Genomic DNA, 26,057 nt, shown 5'->3' on the forward strand with positions numbered 1-26,057 from the left:
GATATTAAATAGATTGGAATGTGAGAAAACAAATAACAATAAGGTCATACAGCTGAATTGAATTGAATTGAATTGAATTGAATTGAATTGAATTGAATTGAATTGGACTGGACTGGACTGGACTTGAATGGAACGGACTGAATGAAGTGTAGTGCAAGGTATATGCGCAGAGCAAGCTCTGTCAGGAAACTGAGTGCAGTTGCTGAAAGGGGACGTGTGCTCCCTCAGAATACCTTAAAGCAGATCCATTCTAGCCTGGCGGAGTGGCGGTGCAAGCCTCTATCACACACTTCGTTTTGTACTACACTACCACAACCGCCAGGGGGTGGTGTTGTGCAGGCTGGGTTATTAACCAGGCTAGATCCATTCTACGCCAAACCATAATAAATGTATTGCTCATTTTATATTATTCAAGTTGTCTTGACTGAAATGGGATTGGATTCATAGGCCTATTATAAGTACTGTGTACTGTGTGCATATAATATGCACATATACAGTATGCACATGTACTGTATTTGAAAATTACCCATAGAATTATCCATATCAAGTTGGGCTCCCATCGACTTTCTATAAAGGAGGAAAATACCCAGGGGAAAAAAAAACTGCTTTAAGTAGGATGTGAGGGGTCTGTTTTTCAACTGTTTTGTGTATTATTAGGTGTCCTTAACTAATAACATACTAAAAGTTTTCCAAGGTTTGACCACTAGAAAGGTGTCATTTTCAAGATGGCGTCCAAGATGGACAAACATTCATTAAAATACCCTAACTGCTTCGTTATTTACCCTAGATAAGTAATTTTTGCATTAAACCCTATATGTTTATGTGGCCTAGGAATCCATTGGACTGGTCTAAATTGCAGAAATACAATTCTGAAATCCAATATTGTGTTCATGACTATATCAAAACCCAGTGAACTACCTAACCTAATATGTATTAAATACCATAGTTATTTTTACGTTAGTTTTTTACTTGAACAAGACTTCATGATATCCTAAAAAAAAGCTCCACAAGATAACATTAATTGTAATTTATTTCAGCAATTCAGTAGCTGGTGGCAGATAATATTGGCAGTTGATAGTTAGACAGATAGCATTGCTTGCATTATTGAAAAGTTGTGTATAGCTATACGGATAAAATTGAGCTCAAACTAAATTTATCTTTGACTATACACCCCACCCCTTCCTCGAGAAAATTACATTTCTTGAAGTATGAACAAAAATGAGTTCTTCCCTTACTTTACATAGGCTATAACTTTTCTCACAGACAAGCACGGTGCAATCTTGTAGGGGAGCAACATGAACAACATTAAATAGTTTTAGGAAGGTGTATATTAAGAACAGTGTGAGTGTGTAAAGAGGGGTGGGGTTGGTATATAGGTTAGTGCAGAGCTGTCTGAGCCTACTGTGCCTATAGGCAGAGATGGGGAATAAGTGTAGCAGGCAGGACCAGTGTAGCAGGACCTGGGGGAGCACCCCTACTTCCCTCGGTATTGGGTGTGTCGGTTCCTGGTGGTGGTGGTAGTGATTCTTAGACCTCCTTGTGGTGCATCGCAATAGCCAAATTCCAATACTCAAACACTCCCTGCTCCCCCTAACCCTGCCTGAGTTTAGTTATAGTAATATTACCAGGAGCCCCCAGTGTAAGTAACAAGAAATCTTGTGAAATACAATGTTGTCAACCAATCATCAAGGACGATGATACACGAAAGAAGAAGAAAGAAGAAGACACATGGGAAGCCAAGGTTTCTAACATTTCTAGCTGTTGCTGCTGCAGTCGTTCACTTACGCTTTAATTTTGAAGAGCCTCGGAAGCTTCGTGCGTGTGCATGTGAGTGTCCACTGACGATTAAGGAAGATAATCCATTTTTTTACAAACGCTCGCGAAACTAAAATCCAAACCGGGGCCGACCATCGCGGTAAAGTGTCGCCGTGAAAACAATCAGATCTCTGCTTCCCTGGTGTTCTTTGCACCTTATTCATAGATAAAGCCCTTTTTATGTTTCAGCATAGAATAGAAATCAATGCAGCCTAGACGCGCCATTTCGTCTCTCTGCGAGCTACGTTATGACGTATGGACTAGGGTCTTTCACTGACAACACAGGATGCATGCAGCTCCATGTAACCAAGTTAACCCTTTGTCTCGTTCCTGAACGAGACAACTCCTTTTGGAGAGCGACCTCTAGTGGCCGTATCTCGTTACTGAACGAGTTTGGCGTACACCAGCCACGTTCATGGGGCTGGGTCCTGGGCTGCGTGGGTCTTGAGGTTGGTTAGATTGGGATCCTATGGGGAGACTTGGGGAACAGCTCATCGTGAGCTGTCCCATCTGCCCTCTTACTGCTAAAATGCAGAAAAGACTTTTGTGACAAGCCAATCTGAACCCTATTTGCACCACACTCCTCCTGCCAAGACCCAGTAAACACAGGGTCCTCAAGTATGGAGCTTTATGTAGAACGGATAAGGAGACAGCACAGGACTTCTCGGTCTTCCAGCCCCCTCCTAACAGACCCACACCCACCCCAACCTCCTTGTACCCACCTGAGAGCCACCAAATCCCCTCTAGACTCCCACACTGGCCCCTTCACAGATTGTCACACCATTCACCCCTCATGCTCCCCTACCCGCCCAATGTGCATTCTATCCCTGCTACACGCATCCACTCCCCCTGGGGGGACCGGAGGTACCAGGCCCTCCAGGTGAGCTTGACTCCTGAGGCATTTTACAAAGTGGAACAGTATCTCATTCTCATACTATCACGTGGCAGCCCTGCTTTTCCTAATTTCACAGTGCCTTACAGTAGTAGGCCTAATTGTGCATTTATTCCTTATTGGTATCAAAAGAGATCTCCTGAAAGCTTTAAGAAAATGTGAATTGTAACTGAAATCACCAATACTGGATAAAAGGAGAAATGTACACTTGAAATTACATTTGAAAATCTTAAATTTTAACATAAATATATGCTTATAACCAATTGTTTTAACATAATTGTACTTGCACTCACTTGACTATAATTTATATATGCTAATCGGATTCCTAGATCATCAAAAAATGGGTTTAGACAGCAGAATTATTTGCCTATGATGAATAATAAAGGAGTAGGGGGAATTAACCTCAGAAAATGGCCAAATCGTTACGCGGCGGATAAAAGCACCAACTTTGGTACACATGTCCCTTGGGTAATCCTAAAACATCCTAGAAGGGGTGCCCCAAAACATCTTAAACAGGAAGTGAGTTATGGACAATAGTCAAAATGGCCGCCTAAACTGTTCGACCGCTGACTCAAAAGACACCAAAAGAATCTCCAAAAAGCATAAGATTTGGCACACATGTCCCTTTGTTCATCCTAAAACATTCTAGAAGGGGTGCCCAAAAGAAATCTTAAAAGGAAGTGAGTTATGAACAAAAGTCAAAATGGCCGCCTAAACTGTTGACTGACTCATACGACACCAAATGAATCTCCAAAAAGCATACAATTTGGCACACATGTCCCTTGGGCCATCCTAAAACATCATAGAAGGGGTGCCCAAAAAATCTTAAACAGGAAGTGAGTTATAGACAAGATTCAAAATAGACACCTAAACTGTTGACCGTTGAAAATGGCTGCCTACAGTGTTGGCTTTTGACTCAAAAACCTATAGAATCTCATAGAGGCATACAACCTAAGACATCCTAGAAGGGGTGCCCAAAGAAATCGGAAACAACTAAACAAAATGGAAAATTACCACCTAAAGCAGTTGACACAAAAGAAAACAAAGTTGGTTCCTTCCTTTCCCTATGTAAAGCAACTTTGGGTGCTTAGAAAAGAGCTATATACATTTGAGCTATCATTATCATCATTATTATAAAGGGACTTCATAAAAGCATGTAAGTTGGTACATATTGAGTACTGCTTATTATCCTTGCGGGGGTTATTTATTTGTATGGTTAATCCTTTTGAAGTGGTTAGCCAAGAATCAAACAATTTTACAGTGCTTGAAATATACACCTGTGTTCTGTATGACAAGCAGTGTTGGGCAAATTACTTAAAAAAAGTAATTAGTTATAGTTACTAGTTACTTTTCCAACTGAGTTCGTAACTAATCTATTGTAAAATTAACTAGTTACTAGGAAAAGTAACTATTTGCGTAAAAAAGTTGTAATATGTCAAAGATATAGCACTTCCGGACATCACCATGGCAGGACGTGTTTTTCGCTCACGCTCCGGAACCAAAACATCAAAGGCTTATGGTTCATCCCACATTTTCTTCTATTTCTACTATGGATCACGGATTTATGCTATAAATCACCACAGATCCTAACACCAATGGAATACGAGAATCTTTTATGGGAAATGGACAAAACGGACAAAAAACACAGTGAGTTATATCTTCTTGCCAAAACGGTAGCTAAGCACCCGAGCTTTGGATCTCATGTTATTCAATCTTTGCTGGCTGCTAACCGGAACAAAAGAGACAAACCCCTGAATGGTTGTATGAGTCGATCTTTGATCTTCTTATTATTACTGCAATCAGGAGATATAGAGTTAAATCCGGGTCCTGTAGCTACACGACAGATGACCCGAAGACTAGCTGCTCTCGCCACTGCAGCTGGCTTGACTACGGCGGATCCTTCTTTGTCAGTGACCAGCGAAGCTAACGATGCTAACTTAGCTAGCCGCTCACTGATGAAAACAGAGGGACTCACAACGGGCTACTCCAGCTGCCCTGACCAGCGGATCCCTGACGATTACTCGGCAGTCGCCTCCGCGGACTTACGGATCGTCGAAGGACCCCCTGGCTCACGGACCCCCGGAGAACCCTCGGTGATCGCCCCCGCATGACTAGCTCAGCACGAGACCAGCATCATCGACGTAAGTCACGCAACACCGGACCCCGGCGCCCCCCCCGACCCACCCGATCTGCAGACGCACCCGGCGGACCCCTGCATGGACCCGACGGACCCCCTCGTGGACCCAGCACCCCAGAACAGAGTCTACATTAACTCTGCTCCACGCTGGATGACCGAGAAGGCCCGAGAGCTATTCTCAACCTGGGTTAAATCGGTTACCACAACCTCCCACCACCCCAACCCCCAACTTTACACGGAGACCCCTTTGTCCCTTTGTCCCCCTCTGAAGCCACCAGAGACTACAACCAACCCCCCCTCCTCCCCCACCGACGCCGATGCAAACACCACTTCTATGGACCTTGCCATGGATTTTGCCAGCCGCTTTGTGAAAAGAGGAATTCACATTATGCACTTAAACATTAACAGTTTGTTTGCTAAATATGAACAAATCAAGCATATGGTTCTCGAAGGTAAGGTCCATTTTCTAACCTTCTCAGAGACTAAACTTGATGCCTCTATCACTGACTCTCAGATCGAAATTGACAACTACTCTGTAATCAGAAATGATAGAAACAGATTTGGTGGTGGTGTATGCATGTATGTTCATAACAGCATTAAGTATATCCCCCGCCCTGACCTACAACACAGCTCTTTAGAAACTGTATGGGTGGAAGTGATTCTTAAGAAAGCTAAAAACATACTAATCGGTGCCATCTATAGACCGCCCGACCAAAATGATTTCTGTGAGTTACTGGAGGAGAGCCATTGCACCGGTGGACAATGTTGAAAAATACATTATTGGAGATTGGAACATAGACATGCTTCGTAAAGAAGCTCCTCTATTCAAAAAATTCAATAAGCTTTGTAATCAACAGGGTTTCACTCAGCTCATCACCAAGCCAACTAGGGTTACAGATAACTCTCAAACCACCATAGATCTCATTGTAACCACAGACAAATCTAAAGTCTCCGCGAGTGGGACTATTGAATGTGGTGGCCTAAGCGACCATGATATAATTTACTGCACCCGTAAAATACATAAGTCCAAAGCTGACGGCCACAAAACAGTTGAAGCTAGAAACCTCAAAACCTACTCTAGCGAAGCCTTTAATCACAAACTGGAGAAATCTGACTGGTCCCCAGTACTAGCTAGCACTCAGGTCGATGAAGCCTGGCTGGGCTTTAAATCCATTTTCAACACTACCCTAGACGAAGTGGCTCCTTTGCGTAGGGTCAGGGTTAAAGCCCGCTCACAGCCATGGTGGAATTCGGAAATCTGTGAATCAATGAAACTCAGAGACAAAAAATACTCTGAGAAACGCAAATATAATCACAAACTCAAAAAAGGCCCCAATAAACACCTTGAAGCCAAATTAGAAATAGTCAGTTTAGAGGCTAATAAACTGAGAAATCGGACAACCTCCTTAATCCTTTCTGCCAAAAAACACTACTTGGATGAGAAAGTTGAGGAAAACATCCACGAACCACGAGACCTATGGAAGCTATTTAAAACCCAGCTAGGCTGTGGTGCTAAACTTAGATCCATAGCCAGCAACATATCCATCCAAACTCCCATAACCCTCCTCACTGACAGTCTCGATGTAGCCAAAAATCTCAACATCTATTTCACCTCCATGGCCAAAAATCTGGTCAATAAACTGCCCGCTCCATCTGGGCTGTTTGGTTCTACAGGAACCTTGGGGTATGCAAAGACAATTTTAAACTTACCACGGTGACAACTGATGAAGTGTTTAAAAAACTTCGCACCCTACCTCAATTCAAGGCCGCTGGCCATGATAAAATCGCCCCCAAATTTCTCATAGACTCAGCTGCCACCATTGCCCCAATCATTACCCATATTATTAATCTATCTATCAAGCAAGGTTATGTCCCCCAGGACTTCAAATTAGCTAAGGTAACCCCCCTACACAAAAAAGGCAGTAAACTTGACCCTGGCAACTACAGGCCAATCTCAATCCTTAGTTCCATCTCTAAGGTAATGGAAAAAATTGTCTATGAACAGGTGGCTAAATATCTTGAAGAGAATAAACTGATCTACGAGTTCCAGTCTGGCTTCAGAGAGTCCCATTCCACAGATACATGCCTCATCTATTTGAATGATTACATCAAACGTGAAATTCACGATGGCAAATATTGCGGCATGGTCATGCTGGACCTCCAGAAGGCATTTGACACCGTCAATCATTCTATTCTGATTGAAAAACTCAAAGCTATTGGTCTTGATAGCACAGCAGTGAGATGGATGCACTCTTACTTGGTGGGGAGGGAACAGATGGTGGAAGTCAACGGAACCCTGTCCCCCCCCCCTCCCAGTAAACTGTGGAGTACCTCAAGGGAGTATACTAGGACCACTGTTGTTCTTAATATACGTAAACGACATGTCATCTGCTTGTGACTGCAATCTGTTTCTGTTCGCGGATGACTCGGCTCTCCTAGTCTCCGGCAGAGACTTATTACAGGTTGAAAAGGCCCTTAACTGTGAACTTAACAAGATCTGCACCTGGCTCAATGACAACAGACTCTCAATTCACCTAGGCAAAACTGAATGTATCCTCTTTGGATCTAGTCAGAAACTTAGCCCAGATGAGAACTTCACAATTAAAGTAGGTGACACTGTGATAGAAAGAAAAAACTACATCTGCTACCTGGGTTGCATCCTGGAGGCTAACCTATCCAGTGAAAAAATGACCACCAAGGTAATCAATAAAGTCAACCAACGAATTCGCTTCTTGCAAAGGGTTGCCCCGCTGATCAATACTAAATCCCGAAAGACACTAGAGGAGCTCTTATTGGGCCCCTCATTGATTACGGAGTCCTTGTCTGGTATCGCGACGCCCCAGCCGCCTTAAAGTTAAAGCTTCAAACAGCCCAAAACAAACTAATTAGGGTTGTGCTTGGTCTCCCTCCTCTGACCCACCTTACCGATCATCACCACGAAAGCGTGGGATGGCTCAAAGTAGCTGACAGAGTACAGCATCTTGCAATGGGCCTGGTGTACAAGATACACTACACCTCCAAGATTCCCATGTACCTGACAAACTACTTCTTAAAGGTCAAGGATGTTCACGACCACAACACCAGAGGCAGCTCCACTAATCATCATCAACGTAGATTTAACACTAAACAAGGCTCTAACTCGTTCTCCTGCTACACCATCAACATGTGGAACGCCCTTCCTCAAGCCCTAAAGGAGAGCAAATCCCTAGCCTCCTTCAAAATTGGTATGAAAAGTCACCTTCAGACAGCTGCTACCCGTGACTTGTAAATAGACTAAGCCCCCATGCCCCCCCCCCCTTTTTTTTATTATTCTTATTTCTGCCTTTGTATTTGATGTTATGCTTTTGAAACTGATATTATCCTAGATAAAGTACTATGTTCTATCCGTCTGTCTTTCAATGTTATATGAGATACTTAAAGTGTGGTTCCTGTGGAAATAAGCCTCGGCTTTCTAGGATCTCCTTTTAGTTGACCTTGTACCAGTGATTTGTACTGTCATGAAACTGTACTTTTTTCTATTGCAAACTTCTAATAAATTCTTCAATCAATCAATCAATCAAAAAAGAATTTGGATTGTTTTTTGGAGCAGGTTTCACAAGCTGGTTGCGGTACAGTAAAAAAAAAAGAAATCCATAGATTTTAGTTTATTTAACTTAAAATATTTGTATTATATAAGTAAGTAAATATAAGTATTTTATAGAGTAAATTAGAGTAAAACAAATCGATTCAGACACATTACAGTATTTTCTGCCTTTTATTCTATTCAAGGGAAAAAATACCTTATATCGCTTTTTTGATGCCTTCCATTATTATTCTCAAGGGGGGAAAATACCTCATGTCATTTTGCTTCACGTGTGGACCAGGGGCATAGTTCTGCCGATTTAAAATGACTCCAATACGGAAGTAAAACTTCCTATGATTGGCCGCTAGTTGCACTGTTTTCCCCCCTGGCCGGTCGCAAAAAGAATTGTTCTCCATTGGATCCCATTCATTTTCCCCTTTCGTGTTCTAACCTTAATTAACATTTTCATGAATACTTTATGGTTCCTATCGCTAGTTAACGATTGCCTTTCAATCACCATCATATGCGTTTTGTCGAAATTTCGTCCAATTTATTTTAAAATAAATGTTAAAGTTGCGGGGGGCGTGGCCGACTTCTGATGGAACTGATTTGCATGCACACCACAACTATAGTTGCCCAGAGCAGATATAACAACTCGTCGTAATGCGACGCACTGTTAGCTTGTAGATCGGTTTTCTTTGTACAACGGCGTATAAACATTGTTACAATATAAAACTATTATACACACCCAGGTTACACTGTACAATATAGGCAGACGCTCTTAATCCAGAGCTATTAAAATGAGCGAGGACATAAATAAACACACATATAGGCTATTCTCTATAATTATATAAATGTTAAAACATCGTTTTTGTTAATACGCCTATAATGTATTTAGTCTTATAGGCATATCAGTCACAAATACACAACTTGGTATTTATTTATTATGAAGGCTATCTGCCCGATTGTGTAACAACTTATGAGAGCCTATATATAATGCCACCAAAACAATGCGTCATTATTATTTTTTTCTCGTCATGATTTGTCCAAGTATGGCATGCCACATCGACACCAGCCTACAGATTATCAGTGGCCACTCAGCCAAAATCGCCTATGTTCTAAGCCAATGGAAGCCTGTATTATTTTATAAACTCATATGGCATTCTTGATAATTTGTTATGTATGCCTACCACAGACTTACTTTACATTAGGCCTATTTCATGTAACATTTTGGAAACTGAAAACAGCAAGTTGCATGTCCTGCTATCCTGTATCCCTTGGCATACCTCATACAGTACCTGTTGTTGGAGCCAGGAGTATGGGAGATCTTGGTCGGGAGCACTTTTGGAATTTGAAGTTGGTCATAGCAGGCTTCGGCGACGTGATGTTATTGCAATTATCTGGCTTTTTGTAGGTTTAGAACGGCTATTATAATAATGTATTCATAATGTGCTCCTCATTCAGACATCTGTCTTATCAAAGCTTGACTATTGTAACTCTCTCCTCACTGGTCTCCCGGCATGTGCACTTAAACCTCTCCAACTGATCCAAAATGCCGCGGCACGACTGGTCTTCAACCAGCCTAAGTTCTCACATGTCTCTCCCCTTCTCCGCAGCCTCCACTGGCTCCCGGTTGTGGCCCGCACTGAATACAAAACACTGATGCTGACCTTCAAAGCAGCCAAAGGTATGGCTCCTCCATACCTCCAAAACCTGATCAACCCTTACACCCCACCCGTTCACTTAGATCAGCTAACACAGGGATGCTGACAGAACCCTCGCTAAAAACTCCAGGGCAAAAATCCACTCGTCCGAGACAGTTTGCCCTCCTGGCCCCAAAGTTGTGGAATAAACTCCCTGTCGCACTTAGAACAACGGACTCACTCGCTAGCTTTCGCCGTGGACTGAAGACTCACCTTTTCAGACTCCACCTAAACCCTTAGCACTACAGAAAAAAATCAATGACCATACATGAAGCTAGTTAGGGCCCGAGCACACACAGTGTGAGAGGACCCTATTGTATTTGCAAAGATTATTAGGGCCCGAGCACACACAGTGTGTGAGGACCCTATTGTATTTGCAAAGATTATTCTTCTTCTTCTTCCGCCGAATGAATCGCGTTTTTGAGACGCCAAACGTACTCCAAAAGTTGCGCAACTTTGCAAGCACATCACAAGTGGCGAAAAATTACGTATTTAAAAAAAAAAAAGAAGGGGGGCGTGGCCTAATGGCTTAATAGCGCCCCCTAAAACATTTCAACGCAACAGCCCCACTATACGGTTTCACCCACAAGTACGAAAATCGGTACACACCTGTATCATGTCTGGACTCACAAAAAAGTCTCTTGGCGCCATGTCCGAAACCAAACAGGAAGTCAGCCATTTTGACTAATTAGTGGCGTTTTGGCGCATTTTTGGCCGTTTTCACAGGTCGCACTTTAACAAACTCCTTCTAGGGGGTTAATCGGATCAACTTCAAATTCGCTCGGCATACTCAAGACACCTTAACGATGAAAAGTTGTGCGAATCGTGAGTTTTCGTAAAACAGTGTGCCCGTGGCGAAGCGTCAAACTTCCTTCGCCAAACAGGAAGTGCCCCCTGCTCTGATTGGTCGATACTTGATTGTTCCTTTTTTTGGTTAGAACTCATCAACCGTTTGTCGCACAAACTGGTGGGTGGTGTCATTTTACTTGATTCAAAGTCCTTGTTCTTAATTGGTTTAAGTTAGCCCCGCCCCCTCTTCTGATTGGTCGATTATTGATAGTTCCTATTTGCTATCTTTTCAATGTTTTTTTAATAAGTGCAATAGTGTAACTGTGTCTAGGTGTAATAACTGTAATAGTGTAATAGCGCAATAAGTGTAATATTGTAGTGTAATAAGTATAATAGTGTAATAAGTGTAATAGTGTAATAAGTGTAATAGTGTAATAGTGTAATAAGTGTAATAGTGTAACAGTGTAATAGTGTAATAAGTGTAATAGTGTAATAGCGCAATAAGTGTAAAAAGTGTAATAGTGTAATAGTGTAATAAGTGTAATAGTGTAATAGTGTAATAAGTGTAATAGTGTAATACGTGTAATAAGTGTAATAGTGTAATAATGTAATAAGTGTAATAGTGTAATAAGTGTAATAGTGTAATAGCGCAATAAGTGTAATAGTGTAATAGTGTAATAAGTGTAATAGTGTAATAGCGCAATAAGTGTAATAGTGTAATAGTGTAATAAGTGTAATAGTGTAATAGCACAATAAGTGTAATAGTGTAATAAGTGTAATAGTGTAATAGCGCAATAAGTGTAATAGTGTAATAAGTGTAATAGTGTAATAGTGTAATAGTGTAATAAGTGTAATAGTGTAATAGTGTAATAAGTGCAATAGTGTAATAGTGTAATAGTACAATAAGTGTAATAGGGTAATAAGTGTAATAGTGTAATAAGTGTAATAGTGTAATAGCACAATAAGTGTAATAGTGTAATAGTGTAATAAGTGATAGTGTAATACGTGTAATAGTGTAATAGTGTAATAGTGTAATACGTGTAATAGTGTAATAAGCGTAATAGTGTAATAGTGTAATAAGTGTAATAGTGTAATAGCACAATAAGTGTAATAGTGTAATAAGTGTAATAGTGTAATAGCGCAATAAGTGTAATAGTGTAATAGCGCAATAAGTGTAATAGTGTAATAAGTGTAATAGTGTAATAGTGTAATAAGTGCAATAGTGTCATAGTGTAATAGTACAATAAGTGTAATAGTGTAATAAGTGTAATAGTGTAATAAGTGTAATAGTGTAATAAGCGTAATAGTGTAATAGTGTAATAAGTGTAATAGTGTAATAGTGTAATAGTGTAATAGTGTAATAAGTGCAATAGTGTCATAGTGTAATAGTACAATAAGTGTAATAGTGTAATAAGTGTAATAGTGTAATAGTGTAATAGCGCAATAAGTGTAATAGTGTAATAAGTGTAATAGTGTAATAGTGTAATAGCGCAATAAGTGTAATAGTGTAATAGCGCAATAAGTGTAATAGTGTAATAAGTGTAATAGTGTAATAGTGTAATAAGTGCAATAGTGTAATAGTGTAATAGTACAATAAGTGTAATAGTGTAATAAGTGTAATAGTGTAATAGTGTAATAGTGTAATAGTGTAATAAGTATAATAGTGTAATAGCACAATAAGTGTAATAGTGTAATAAGTGTAATAGTGTAATAAGTGTAATAGTGTAATAGTGTAATAGCACAATATGTGTAATAGTGTAATAAGTGTAATAATGTAATAGTGTAATAAGTGTAATAGTGTAATAAGTGTAATAGTGTAATAAGTGTAATAGTGTAATAGTACAATAAGAGTAATAGTGTAATAAGTATAATAGTGTAATAGTGTAATAAGTGTAATAGTGTAATAGCGTAATAAGTTTAATAGTGTCAAAGTGTAATAGTGTAATAGTGTAATAGTGCAAAAAGTGTAATAGTGTAACAGGGCAATAAGTGTAAAAGGGAAATAAGTGTAATAGTGTAACTGCTGCCCCTTGTGACGTGGGTAGAGCTGCGAGGGCCCGGTCATCGCTGCTTGCAGCTTTAATTCTTCTTCTTATTATTATTTTCCCGAAAGTAAATCGCGTTTTTGAGGCGCCAAACGTACTCCAAAAGTTTTGCAACTTTGCACGCACATCAGAAGTGGCGAAAAAATTACGTATTTAAAAAAAATTAAAAGGGGGCGTGGCCTAATGGCGCAACAGCGCCCCCTACAAAATTTCAATGCAACAGCCCCACTATACGGTTTCACCCACAAGTACGAAAATCGGTACACACCTGTATCATGTCCGGACTCACAAAAAAGCCTCTTGGCGCCATGTCCGAAAACAAACAGGAAGTCAGCAATTTTGACTAATTAGTGGCGTTTTGGCGCATTTTTGGCCGTTTTCACGTGTCGTACTTTAACGAACTCCTCCTGGGGAGTTAATCGGATCAACTTCACATTCGCTCGGCATACTCAAGACACCTTAACGATGAAAAGTTGTGCAAATCGTGAGTTTTTGTAAAACGGCTTGCCCGTGGCGAAGCGTCAAACTTCCTTCGCCAAATAGGAAGTGCCCCCTCTTCTGATTGGTCGATACTTGATTGTTCCTTATTTTGGCTATTACTCATCAACCGTTTGTCGTACAAACTTCTGGGTGGAGTCATTTGACTTGTTTCAGAGTCCTTGTTCTTAATTGGTTTAAGTTAGCCCCGCTCCCTCTTCTGATTGGTCGATTATTGATGGTTCCTAATTACTATATTTTCAATGGTTTGTAATAAATGCAATAGTTTAACTGTGTCTAGGTGTAATAACTGTAATAGTGTAATAGCGCAATACGTGTAATACTGTAATAAGTGTAATAGTGTAATAGTGTAATAAGTGTAATAGTGTAATAGCACATTAAGTGTAATAAGTGTAATAGTGTAATAGTGCCACAAGTGTAATAGTGTAATAAGTGTAATAGTGTAATAGCGCAATAAGTGTAATAGTGTAATAGCGCAATAAGTGTAATAGTGTAATAAGTGTAATAGTGTAATAGTGTAGTAAGTGTAATAGTGTAATAGCACAATAACTGTAATAGTGTAATAGTGTAATAGCGCAATAAGTGTAATAGTGTAATAGTGTAATAAGTGTAATAGTGTAATAGCACAATAAGTGTAATAGTGTAATAAGTGTAATAGTGTAATAGTGTAATAGTGCCATAAGTGTAATAGTGTAATAAGTGTAATAGCGCAATAAGTGTAATAGTGTAATAGCGCAATAAGTGTAATAGTGTAATAAGTGTAATAGTGTAATAGTGTAGTAAGTGTAATAGTGTAATAGCACAATAACTGTAATAGTGTAATAGTGTAATAGCGCAATAAGTGTAATAGTGTAATAAGTGTAATAGTGTAATAGCGCAATAAGTGTAATAGTGTAATAAGTGTAATAGTGTAATAGTGTAATAAGTGTAATAGTGTAATAGTGTAACAAGTGTAATAGTGTAATAAGTGTAATAGTGTAATAAGTGTAATAAGTGTAATAGTGTAATAAGTGTAATAGTGTAATAGCGCAATAAGTGTAATAATGTAATAAGTGTAATAGTGTAATAGTGTAATAAGTGTAATAGTGTAATAGTGTAATAAGTGTAATAGTGTAATAGTGTAATAAGTGTAATAGTGTAATAAGTGTAATATTGTAATAAGTGTATAGTGTAATAGCGCAATAAGTGTAATAGTGTAATAAGTGTAATAGTGTAATAGTGTAATAAGTGTAATAGTTTAATAAGTGTGATAGTGTAATAGCGCAATAAGTGTAATAGTGTAATAGCGCAATAAGTGTAATAGTGTAATGGTGTAATAAGTGTAATAGTGTAATAAGTGTAATAGTGTAATAGTGTAATAAGTGTAATAGTGTAATAACGCAATAAGTGTATTAGTGTAAAAGTGCAATAATAGTGTAATAGCGCAATAAGTGTAATAGTGTAATAGTGTAATAAGTGTAATAGTGTAATAGTGTAGTAAGTGTAATAGTGTAATAGCACAATAACTGTAATAGTGTAATAGTGTAATAGCGCAATAAGTGTAATAGTGTAATAAGTGTAATAGTGTAATAGCGCAATAAGTGTAATAGTGTAATAAGTGTAATAGTGTAATAGTGTAATAAGTGTAATAGTGTAATAGTGTAATAAGTGTAATAGTGTAATAGTGTAATAAGTGTAATAGTGTAATAAGTGTAATAGTGTAATAAGTGTAATAGTGTAATAAGTGTAATAGTGTAATAGTGTAATAAGTGTAATAGTGTAATAAGTGTAATAGTGTAATAGCGCAATAAGTGTAATAGTGTAATAAGTGTAATAGTGTAATAAGTGTAATAGTGTAATAGTGTAATAAGTGTAATAGTGTAATAGTGTAATAAGTGTAATAGTGTAATAAGTGTAATATTGTAATAAGTGTATAGTGTAATAGCGCAATAAGTGTAATAGTGTAATAAGTGTAATAGTGTAATAGTGTAATAAGTGTAATAGTTTAATAAGTGTGATAGTGTAATAGCGCAATAAGTGTAATAGTGTAATAGCGCAATAAGTGTAATAGTGTAATGGTGTAATAAGTGTAATAGTGTAATAGTGTAATAAGTGTAATAGTGTAATAGTGTAATAAGTGTAATAGTGTAATAATGCAATAAGTGTAATAGTGTAATAGCGCAATAAGTGTAATAGTATAATAGTGTAATAACGTAAAAAGTGTAATAGTGTAATAGTGTAATAAGTGTAATAGTGTAATAGCACAATAACTGTAATAGTTTAATAAGTGTAATAGTGTAATAAGTGTAATAGTGTAATAAGTGTAATAGTGTAATAGCGCAAAAAGTGTAATAGTGAAATAAGTGTAATAGTGTAATAGGGCAATAAGTGTAAAAGGGCAAGAAGTGTAATAGTGTAACTGCTGCCCCTTGTGACGTGGGTAGAGCTGCGAGGGCCCGGTCATCGCTGCTTGCAGCTTTAATTAGCATTCGTTTTTTGTTTTTTAGGTTTTTAAGAACTTTGATTATATTGTTTTTTTTTTCTAGATAGATATACATTTGCATTTGTTATATTGTTGATGATGTACTGACATATTATCTTGTTTATTATTGTGATGTTATCTGCTTATTGTAAGTCGCTTTGGATTAAAAGCGTCTGCTAAATGCCTAAACTGTAAACTGTATTTCCCCCAAGTAATTACTCGTATATAAAGTGGTATAGACTATAATAGAATATATAAAACGAAACAAAAGAAACACTCAACATTTAGCCTCGCCAAATTGTATTAATTAAAACATTTGAAAATAACACTGAGGCTACAGTATAATTTTCAATAGAACAGTCTGCACGTCAAACAAAGTTAGCACTTACATTCACACATACAAATGTCACACAAATTAGCATAGGAACGCACACAAATAGGCATAGGTTGATCTCACATTTTATTTCCAAAATATAAACCAGAATGAAATTGACTGAATCAAAGAGGAGGAATAGGCTGAATGATGTAGCTACTACTGTAAATACCTCAATCAAACAAAAATGACATGAATCAAGCGCATTTACGTTAACGATCGCTGATTGAAATAACCTCTTTAATATGTAAGAATAATTAACCCACGATACTGCTCAATAATGTCAGCTCAATAGTTAGTTCATGAATCCATTCATGAATCCAGCTTCTCGTCTAGGCTAGCATGTCACAATCATAGACTGTAGTCACAATGGACAATTCATATGCATATTGCATCCATCCATTCCTACATTAATCGCATTGTTAACATAAGGTGTCACATTGTTGACAGCTTTTGTTAAGAGGTGTGACTGAAAACTATGAATGCAACTTCAGTCCTATAAACATCACAAATCCCTGTTAATAAATATGAATAAACACATGCATATTTCTCTGGACGAATGCCTCTTTGCTTTGTGAAAAGTCTAGTGGACAACTGGATTATTATAAGACCCAGCGGAACTGCACGGACACTTTCAAAAGTAGAGTCCTCAACAAGGCTTCCAATGCGGGGTACAGAGTCCTAGACGGCCCGGTCAGGCTGCAGCGGCTACTCCAGAGTCCAAACGTTCGGTGCACAAATCTCTGTGGCAAAATTAAAAAGTTATTCGGACATTTACTGTCACTGCGGTCCGTCTGTGTCTGCCATACTGGATTTGTTTTTCGCTGGCTGACTTGTGGGCGGTCCACATTTTTTTTTATAGCACGTCTGCTATATTTTCGGCAGAGCTCAACACATTCTCCCGAGTATCCTTGCGGTTGTACGTGACCGTTGGCAGCCAATAGCATCTCTGGTGCCTTTACAATTCTATTTATTTCTATGATGGCAACACCCATTTCAAAGGGTAGAAAGGGCCATTTGCGCTGCATAGAAACCAATGGCTTCGCTTCGTCCATATTTTTCTACAGTCTATGGTGTGGACACAGAGAGGAGGGGAGATCTGTCGCAAAGAAAATTAAACTAAACAAAGGTTTAGGCAATTATACATCGGACATTTAATCTCTGCATAAGGATTTAAGGATGCTATGCTTATAATGATTGCAAGCAGAGTTGTTATCAACACTCACGGAGTACTGACATAACTTAACAAGCTCCTCCTGGTGACTGGAGACAGCTGCAGGCTGCAGCACATCAACGTTAGAGCCAAATCAATCTGGGAAATCTGCTAATTTATTAATGAAATGGTGTCGTCTGCCGAATATAGACAATCTACAGGCTCCCTGATCACCATGCTTGTGGATCTATTGTTTTGGCGAGTAACATCAGATGGGTTCACTCACAGATCACAGGCAACTCTTTGAGTCATTTATTTATTTATTTTTGCAAGACCGACACACAGGGGCTCTCTCTCTCTCCCTCTCTCTCTCTCCCTCTCCCTCTCCCTCTCTCTCTCTCTCTCTCTCCCTCTCCCTCTCCCTCTCCCTCTCTCTCTCTCTCTCTCTCTCTCTCACACACAACCATCGTGACAGCTTGGGGACGCTAGTAACGGAGCACATTTCATTGTCTGTAACGGTAACGGCGTTGTAACGATGGAAATTGTAATTAATTAGATTACCCGTTACTGAAAAAAAAATAACGGTATTATGTAACGCCGTTTATTTAAACGCCGTTATACCCAACACTGATGACAAGACAACTGACATTATGAAAATGAAAGGACCTGTTTGCTCTTAATTGTCTCTCAATGGAAACCATTCCTCCCACACAGGTTGCACTGCTACAACATTCAAATCGAGCAGTTTACAATTTCTGGCATTTGGTCCAGAAACCTGAAATCTCCTGAAAAAATATAGATGGATTAAAGTCACTGATTCATGAACACCTTTATGGACACACTTGCTAGAGGCTGCCAAAGACGGTGGAGAACTCCAATGTGGCTGTAAAGCGTAGCCCCTCTGTTGGAGAAAGTGTAGATGCTGGGATGCTGGGTTACCTTGCACAGCATTATGTCAATGTTATAGTTAGTAAACACTAATCACAAAAAACAGTAATGATCTAGAAGAAAAGATAGAGTGAACATAGACCAAAATAAGAGGGTTTTAGAGAGGGATTATCTAATAAAGAAGATTCAAAGAGTAAAGTAAATTAAGGGTAGGGTTCGATCAGGTTTTGAAGGTATGGTAGTGCCATACTCTGTTTACTCTGTGCGGGCAGCAATCGGGAGCCAGTGGAGGGAGCGGAGAAGTGGGAGATGATGTACCCAGAAAGTAGAAAAATACCCCAGGTTTATGCAGACTGTGCAGTTGTCAACTGTTTAACCCTTAAGTTCTGTTCGTTACATTTTCATTTGAAAAAAAAAGGTAGAAGTTTACATTTTTTCCACCTGAAACTCACTGGCCTTAAAGATTCTTCTGAGATGAACATGTAAAAAAAATATTTTTGCACTACACCCATGCTACACCCCCCTCATATTTTTTGAACCTTAAGTGCTGTTCGGGTCATTTTGACCCGGAAGCACAGATGCACAGAAATACACAGTATTATGCCAAAACACAGACACACAGTCACCCCCACTTCTAACACCCCCCTTCCGAAGCCCCCCTTTTTTTACATGAATTTCAGCTAAATCAGTAAAAACGCCTAGCTCTTTCAGTGTTTAATGTGATATAGCAAAGCAGAAATGCAAACATTTACCATATATATCATATGAATTGTTTGGTATTGAGTCAAAGTCAATGTATCATGATGATTTGTCAAGTAAAAATGTATATTAGTGTTGTTTTTTTAAAACTAAATATCCCCCGGGTCAAAATGACCCGAACAGAACGAAGGTGTAGTGAATCTGAACAGAACTTAAGGGTTAAACAGCCATTTAGAATTACTTCAATATGGTCCCTTCCCAAACAAATAAATAACCCCTTCTAGGATATAATAATATGTAGGCCTACATGCCAAATAATATACTTTTATGAGCCTTTATGTTTTCTTTTGTGTCAACTGCTTTAGGTGTAAGACTTCAATGAACTGGTTCGCTCAACTCGTTGTAGAATTTGTCGTATTTCTGGGTTTCTTGGGTGCGGAATTCGGGATAACATAAGAAGAGAAGCAACCCGCACTCACGTTTTCAATCATAAGAGTCTTTTTTAATAGTGGAACAGCAGCAGCAGTAGTCAGGAGGAGGACAGACACGTTTCGGCCCTCAGGCCATCATCAGTGTTACTGAGTAACATGCAGCGGAAGTGACGTATATATAGAATACAAGGTATTGTTGATTATATGGAATACATTACAGCTGTGTCTCATTATCAAATGACAATACTAAATAAGAAAATTAAAAACAAACATTCGTTGTTTAGAAATGTAGAAAATAACAAATCCCACAGAGAATATACACAAATACATTTATAGAAAACAGGTTAGTATTAATTCTTCATTTAAACCTTTAGGGAACTCTGTGTTCATGTAGTGGATCCAATATGCCTCTCTTTGTAATAGCAACCGGTCTCTGTCTCCACCTCTCTTAAGGGGTTTAACAAATTCTATACCTTGGAACTTCAATGTACAAATATCATGTCCTGTGTCATTAAAATGTCGAGCTATAGGTGATTTTTCAACTTTGGTTCTGATGTTACTTTTGTGTTCTGTGATTCTAGTTCTCAATTCTCTTGTAGTTTTTCCTATGTAACAGAAACCACAGGGACATTTGATAAGGTATACTACATATTTAGTTTTGCAAGTGATTCTACCTTTTACTTTGATTTTCTGACCTGTGTGAGGGTGCACAAAATGATCTCCTTTTATCATCGCATTACAATTAAGACAACCATTACAAGGGTAGTTACCTGAGGGTATAGTAAAGTGTAAAGGCTGAGTATGAATGTCATTTTTGACCAGAGTATCTGTTAGGTTCTTAGACCTTTTGTTGGCAAAGATAGGAGGAGTTCTAAAGGCTTTGCCTATAGTAGGATCACTAGAGAGAATGTGCCAATGTTTTTTAATAATTTGCTTAATATTTTGAGAAACAGGAGAAAAAGTAGTCGACAAAATAATAGACTGACCAGTAGTGTCAGTATCGGGCTTGGGGGTGAGGAGACCGGTTCTATTCAAAGGCTTAATTCTAGACATACAATTTTTAAGAGTGACATCATCGTACCCCCTTTCTTTAAACCTGGCACTCATCTCTGAGGCCTGTCTCTCAAATTCAGCTTCATTGCTACAGATTCTTTTAAGTCTCAATATCTGACTGTAGGGTAACCCTTTTTAAAATTAGAAGAGCGGTAACTAGAGAAGTGTAAATAATTATTTCTGTCTGTTTTTTTTTCCTCGGTATACTGTGGTTTGGATCCCATTAGCAGTCTTTTTGACACTTACGTTAAGAAAAGATACAGTTTCTGGACTTGCTTCTAGAGTCAGTTTACTAGAAGGTAGTCTGGAATTAATGTAAGCAGTGAAATTGTTGAGCATATCTGGAGTACCATTAAAAATGAAAAAAATATCATCAATGTATCTGAACCAACATTTAATGCAGGCACGGAAAGGGTTATTGTTATATACATAGTCATCTTCAAATTTTCCCATAAATAAGTTGGCGTAATTAGGAGAAAAAGGGCTGCCCATAGAAACACCTTGTTTCTGTAGATAAAAGTCGTTCTCAAATTTAAAATAGTTCTTGGTGAGTATCTCATTGGCTAAGGACATGATCAAACCAGTAGGGGGTGACTGAACTACTCTGGACTGCATGTAATAATGAACGGCTTCCAAGCCTTCTCTGTGGGGTACATTTGTATAAAGGCTAGTTACATCCATAGTACATAAAAGATCTGAGTCAGTAACATCTCCAATGGAATTTAATTTATTAAGAAAATCTGAAGTGTCTCTTAGATATGAGGGCAAATTAAATACCATATTTTTTATATGAAAGTCTACAAATTGAGAGAGAGGTTCAGTTAAAGAGCCATTACCTGCCACTATAGGGCGTCCTGGGACTGGTACAACACACAACTTTTGTGAATTTTAGGTAAAGTATACAGGATAGGGCGTACTGGGTGTTCATTGAACATAAAGTTGAACTCATCTTTAGTTATGGATTGATCAGACAGAGCTTTATCTAGAGTCATTTTAATTTCTTTGGAAAATCTGTTTGTAGGGTCACAAGTTTATAGAGTATAGAATTCTGACTTACAAAGTTGACTATTTATTTCAGTAATGTAAGACTCTTTATCCTGTAGAACGATAGCGCCACCTTTGTCTGCTCTACGGATAACAATAGACTGATCACTTGACAATTCTTTTAGAGCTTTTCTTTCTAGGACAGATAAGTTCGAATGGCATTGGTTAGAGGGCTCATCAGGAGAAAAGAGGTGGAGACAGAGACCGGTTGCTATTACAAAGAGAGGCATATTGGATCCACTACATGAACACAGAGTTCCCTAAAGGTTTAAATGAAGAATTAATACTAACCTGTTTTCTATAAATGTATTTGTGTATATTCTCTGTGGGATTTGTTATTTTCTACATTTCTAAACAATGAATGTTTGTTTTTAATTTTCTTATTTAGTATTGTCATTTGATAATGAGACACAGCTGTAATGTATTCCATATAATCAACAATACCTTGTATTCTATATACGTCACTTCCACTGCATGTTACTCAGTAACACTGATGATGGCCTGAGGGCCGAAACGCGTCTGTCCTCCTCCTGACCACTGCTGCTGCTGTTCCACTATCAAAAAAGACTCTTATGATTGAAAACGTGAGTGCGGGTTGCTTCTCTTCAACTGCTTTAGGTGGCCACTTTGAAATTAGACAAAAACCCACTTCCTGTTTAAAACATCCCCTTGTAGGATGTGTTAAGATTTGTATCACATTTCCTGCCATGATATTATTTAGGTGTCTTTTACATCATCTGTCAACACTGTAGGTGGCCATTTTAAATTAGGCAATAACTAACATCCTGTTTCAGATTATTTTGGGAACCCCTTCTAGGATGTCTTAGGATGCATGACCCAAGGGATATACATGCCAGAGTGTATACCTCTATGAGATTCCCTATAGGCTTTTCAATAATAATTCACTTCATGTTTAAGAGTTTTGGGGCACCCCTTCTAGGATGTTTTAGGATGACCCCAGGGACATGTGTGCCAAATTGTATGCCTTTTGGAGATTCTTTTGGTGTCTTTTGAGCCAACGGTCAACAGTTTAGATGTCCATTTTAGTCTATAACTCACTTCCTGTTTAAGATTTTTTTTGGGCACCCCTTTTAAGATGTTTTAGGATGTCCCAAGGGACATATGTATGCCACATTTTATGCTTTGTGGAGATTCTTTTGGTGTCTTTTGAGTCAACAGTTTAGACGGTCATTTTGAATCTTGTCCATAACTCACTTCCTGTTTAAGATTTTTTGGGCACTCCTTTTAGGATGTTTTAGCGTGGCCCAAGGGACATGTGTGCCAAATGTTATGGTTTTTGGAGATTATTTTGGTGTCTTTTGAGTCAACGGTCAAAAGTTTAGGCGCCCCTTCTAGGAAGTTTTTGGATGACCCAAGGGACCTCTGTATCAAATTCCATGCTTTTATCCGCGGCGTAATGATTTTTCATATAATTCCCCCTACTATAATGGACTTTTAGGGAACTGGTGGTGGCCATCTTGAATTTCGTACATTTCTAGTAGTCAAATTTTGGAAAACTTTTTATATGTTATTAAGTACACCCGATACTACAATAAACCATTGAGAAACCTTTTGCTGCAATTTTTTGGGGGTCAAACCATATCTGCGCCCGCCTAATGATTCTGAATCTATTGCAAGCATTTGTTTTGCACAAAAAAACTTTCCTTGGGCTAGAAATGGCCAAACAAAACGATGGTTTAGTGATGAGCCATCACTTTTCACAGTTTTTTGGGTGTTTTGGGGGGGCATTTCTAGCCCAAGGAAAGTTTTTTGTGCAAAACAAATGCTTGCAATGGATTCAGAATCATGACAAACCCCTAGTGGCCTAGTTAGACCCCTCACATCCTACTTAAAGCCGATTTTTTTTCTGGGTATTTTCCTTCTGTAGCCTATAGAAAGTCAATGGGAGCCCAACTATGGATAATTCTATAGGTAATTTTCAAAATAAAGTTTGGTACCCAAGACTAAAATCCATCGTTAGGTCCTAAAGAAGCCTCAAAAAAAGTTTGCCGCTTTTATCCACCGTTTTGATAATGTCAAAAACCAGGTTTAAGTCACCACACTATTTATACCAAATCTCTTATATTAGGGACAGGTCGATTTTTAAAGAAGGGTACCCCTGGAGAAAAATAAGCTAGGTCCATTCCTTTCTAATTTTAGTCGAAGGGAAGGTCAGCTAATTTTATTTGATTTCAATGGAGGGTCATGCTTTATAATTGCTTTGATGCATGTAACATTAACGAGCACCAATGAGCATCAGCTGGACACACACACACACACACACACACACACACACACACACACACACACACACACACACACACACACACACACACACACACACACACCGGAAGATAAATACAAATACATGTTAAAAAAATATATTAAAAATATATATTAAAGAACAGACTTAATGTCTCATTTTAATATCACAATATATTGTAGGACAATATATTAGGACAATATATTGTGACACCCCTAGGGAGGGTTAATCTTTTTTCTTTCATCTCTTGGGGAGGGTGATTGAATTTGTTTTACAGATGGAGGGTCATGGCATTTCATATCAGGGCACATACATTTTCTCCAGAGGTACCCTTCTTTAAAACCTGTCCCTTATGCAAAAACAATAGATCTACAGGTTAGTTAGATGTGAGCTTGTAGTTAGCTGAGCTTGCTGCGAAATTGCTGCTATTTTCAGCAAATGTTCTTGAGTCAATGCATGGACACAGAATCTAACACAAACTATATAACTCACTTTGATGTTCATATGAAATTGACAAGAACACATGGTAGCAGATTCTAGTGGCCGAGCCTAGGTCAAAGGTCTAGGTCACAGGTCTAGGTCACAGGTCAAGATACTAAGTTTACCTGGTCTCTATACTGGGCGCCTGATGGAGGGGAACTGGTTGGAATAATGTGTTCCTTCCACGCGCTACGTCCAACCGGGGAAGCTCCCCAGGTCATAAGAAGCGGCCTGCTCACTCCTCACACTGACTGAAGGAAGCATGAGCTCAGTTCGGGGCCCTCGCCAGGTTGGCAGAGGGAGAGTAGCGCCCAGGATTACAGCTTAGGCAATTGGCACTGGGTAAACATGGGTTACAAAATCGTGGGAAAAATGTTTTAGACAAAGAAAAATATATTATTTTTACTTCAACAATACATGACGAATAACTACACATACTTTACATTGTGTAGTGTCAAAGCACAAGTTTTATAATAATAGTGCTTGCTCATCACATTCGCTTATTTTCAGCTAAAGGTTTGAATTTTTGAATTTATGATTTGTTTTTATTTTTTTATTTCATTATGACTTTGTTTATCAATTTCCGTTTTTATCATAATATGGGCTATTCGTAATAGGTTTATTGAGCGATAAAACAACAACATACAGGAATTCACAGTTAACTGGTATAACTAAACAAGTTAAACTTATTTCATAACCACAATAGTAGGCACATGTGGAATAAAACTAAAGACATTTTCTCTGTGATTTTAGATATGATTTCCTTTCCTTGTAAAGTTATAAGCTTGATGTAGCCAGAACAGGAATGATAGGAATTTCAAATATTAAAGACTTCCAGCCTATTGAGGATTAATGTGCACACTTACTGTACTGTGTGAAAAAAAAATCTGCTTTAAGTAGAATGTGATGGGTCTAACTAGGGGTTTGTGATGATACTGAATCCATTGCAAGCATTTGTTTTGCACAAAAAACATTCCTTGGGCTAAAAATGGCCTAACAAAATGATGGTTTAGTGATGAGTCATCACTTTTCACAGTTTTGTGGGCATTTTGTGGGACAATTTTTAGCCCATGGAATGTTTTTAGTTATTTTCACTTTCAAAAAAACTTTTGGTAATTTTATCGTAAACCTTTTTGGTTCAGGGCACCCCTATAGACATTGTTTTAATTTGAGGCACCCCTACATTATATTCATAATTTTCACTCCCAGCACCTTATATTTATGGCATATTTTAGCGATTATGTTATGAGGAAAACACTGAGATAATACTGATTTTGGTTCTAACTGACTGAAAATAAATTTGTACTTCATGTTTAAAATTATACTAAATAATTGTCCAAAACAAATTCCAAATATCATCACATTATCTCGCGGCACCTCTGGACTGCCGTCATGGCACCCCAGGGTGCCCTGTCACCCACTTTGAAAACCCCTGGTCTAATGAGGCACACCCGGGACAGTTTTTTTTTCTTCATTCAGTATTTAGATATTTGATATTAATTTCCCCCCTTCCAGGACCTTCCTATACAAACTCATTAAAACCTCAAACATGGCGAATCCATGTGAGCAGGCCGTGTTTTTTCGATAACTTTTCTCATGTATTCTTTATATATTATTTTATTTTATTATCATTTTCATTTCCTCAACAAAAAAAAATCATAGAAATCAATGAAATGTTTTCTTGAAAAAACACGGCCTGCTCACGTATTCGGAGGGTCGGGTGTCAGTAGTCACCCAAAAAAAAGGACGGGTGTTTCCATTGAATCTGGTT

At 38.4% G+C, this 26,057-nt stretch overlaps 1 protein-coding gene across 1 annotated transcript in view; it reads left to right on the plus strand.

Moving 5' to 3' along the window:
- Positions 1-2,063: 2,063 nt before the first annotated feature.
- Positions 2,064-26,057, plus strand: part of LOC308283170 (monocarboxylate transporter 7-like) — a gene marked incomplete at both ends in the record, with an annotated part of 68,784 nt that continues 44,790 nt past the window's right edge. The window contains 2 exons of the mRNA XM_080723548.1: positions 2,064-2,068; positions 2,410-2,695. Coding sequence (XP_080579674.1) covers positions 2,064-2,068; positions 2,410-2,695 — 291 coding nt within the window. The remainder of the gene's footprint in view (positions 2,069-2,409; positions 2,696-26,057) is intronic.

Source organism: Nannobrachium achirus (assembly GCF_963921795.1).
Source record: "Nannobrachium achirus genome assembly, chromosome: 4".
In the NCBI taxonomy this organism is placed as follows: domain Eukaryota; kingdom Metazoa; phylum Chordata; class Actinopteri; order Myctophiformes; family Myctophidae; genus Nannobrachium; species Nannobrachium achirus.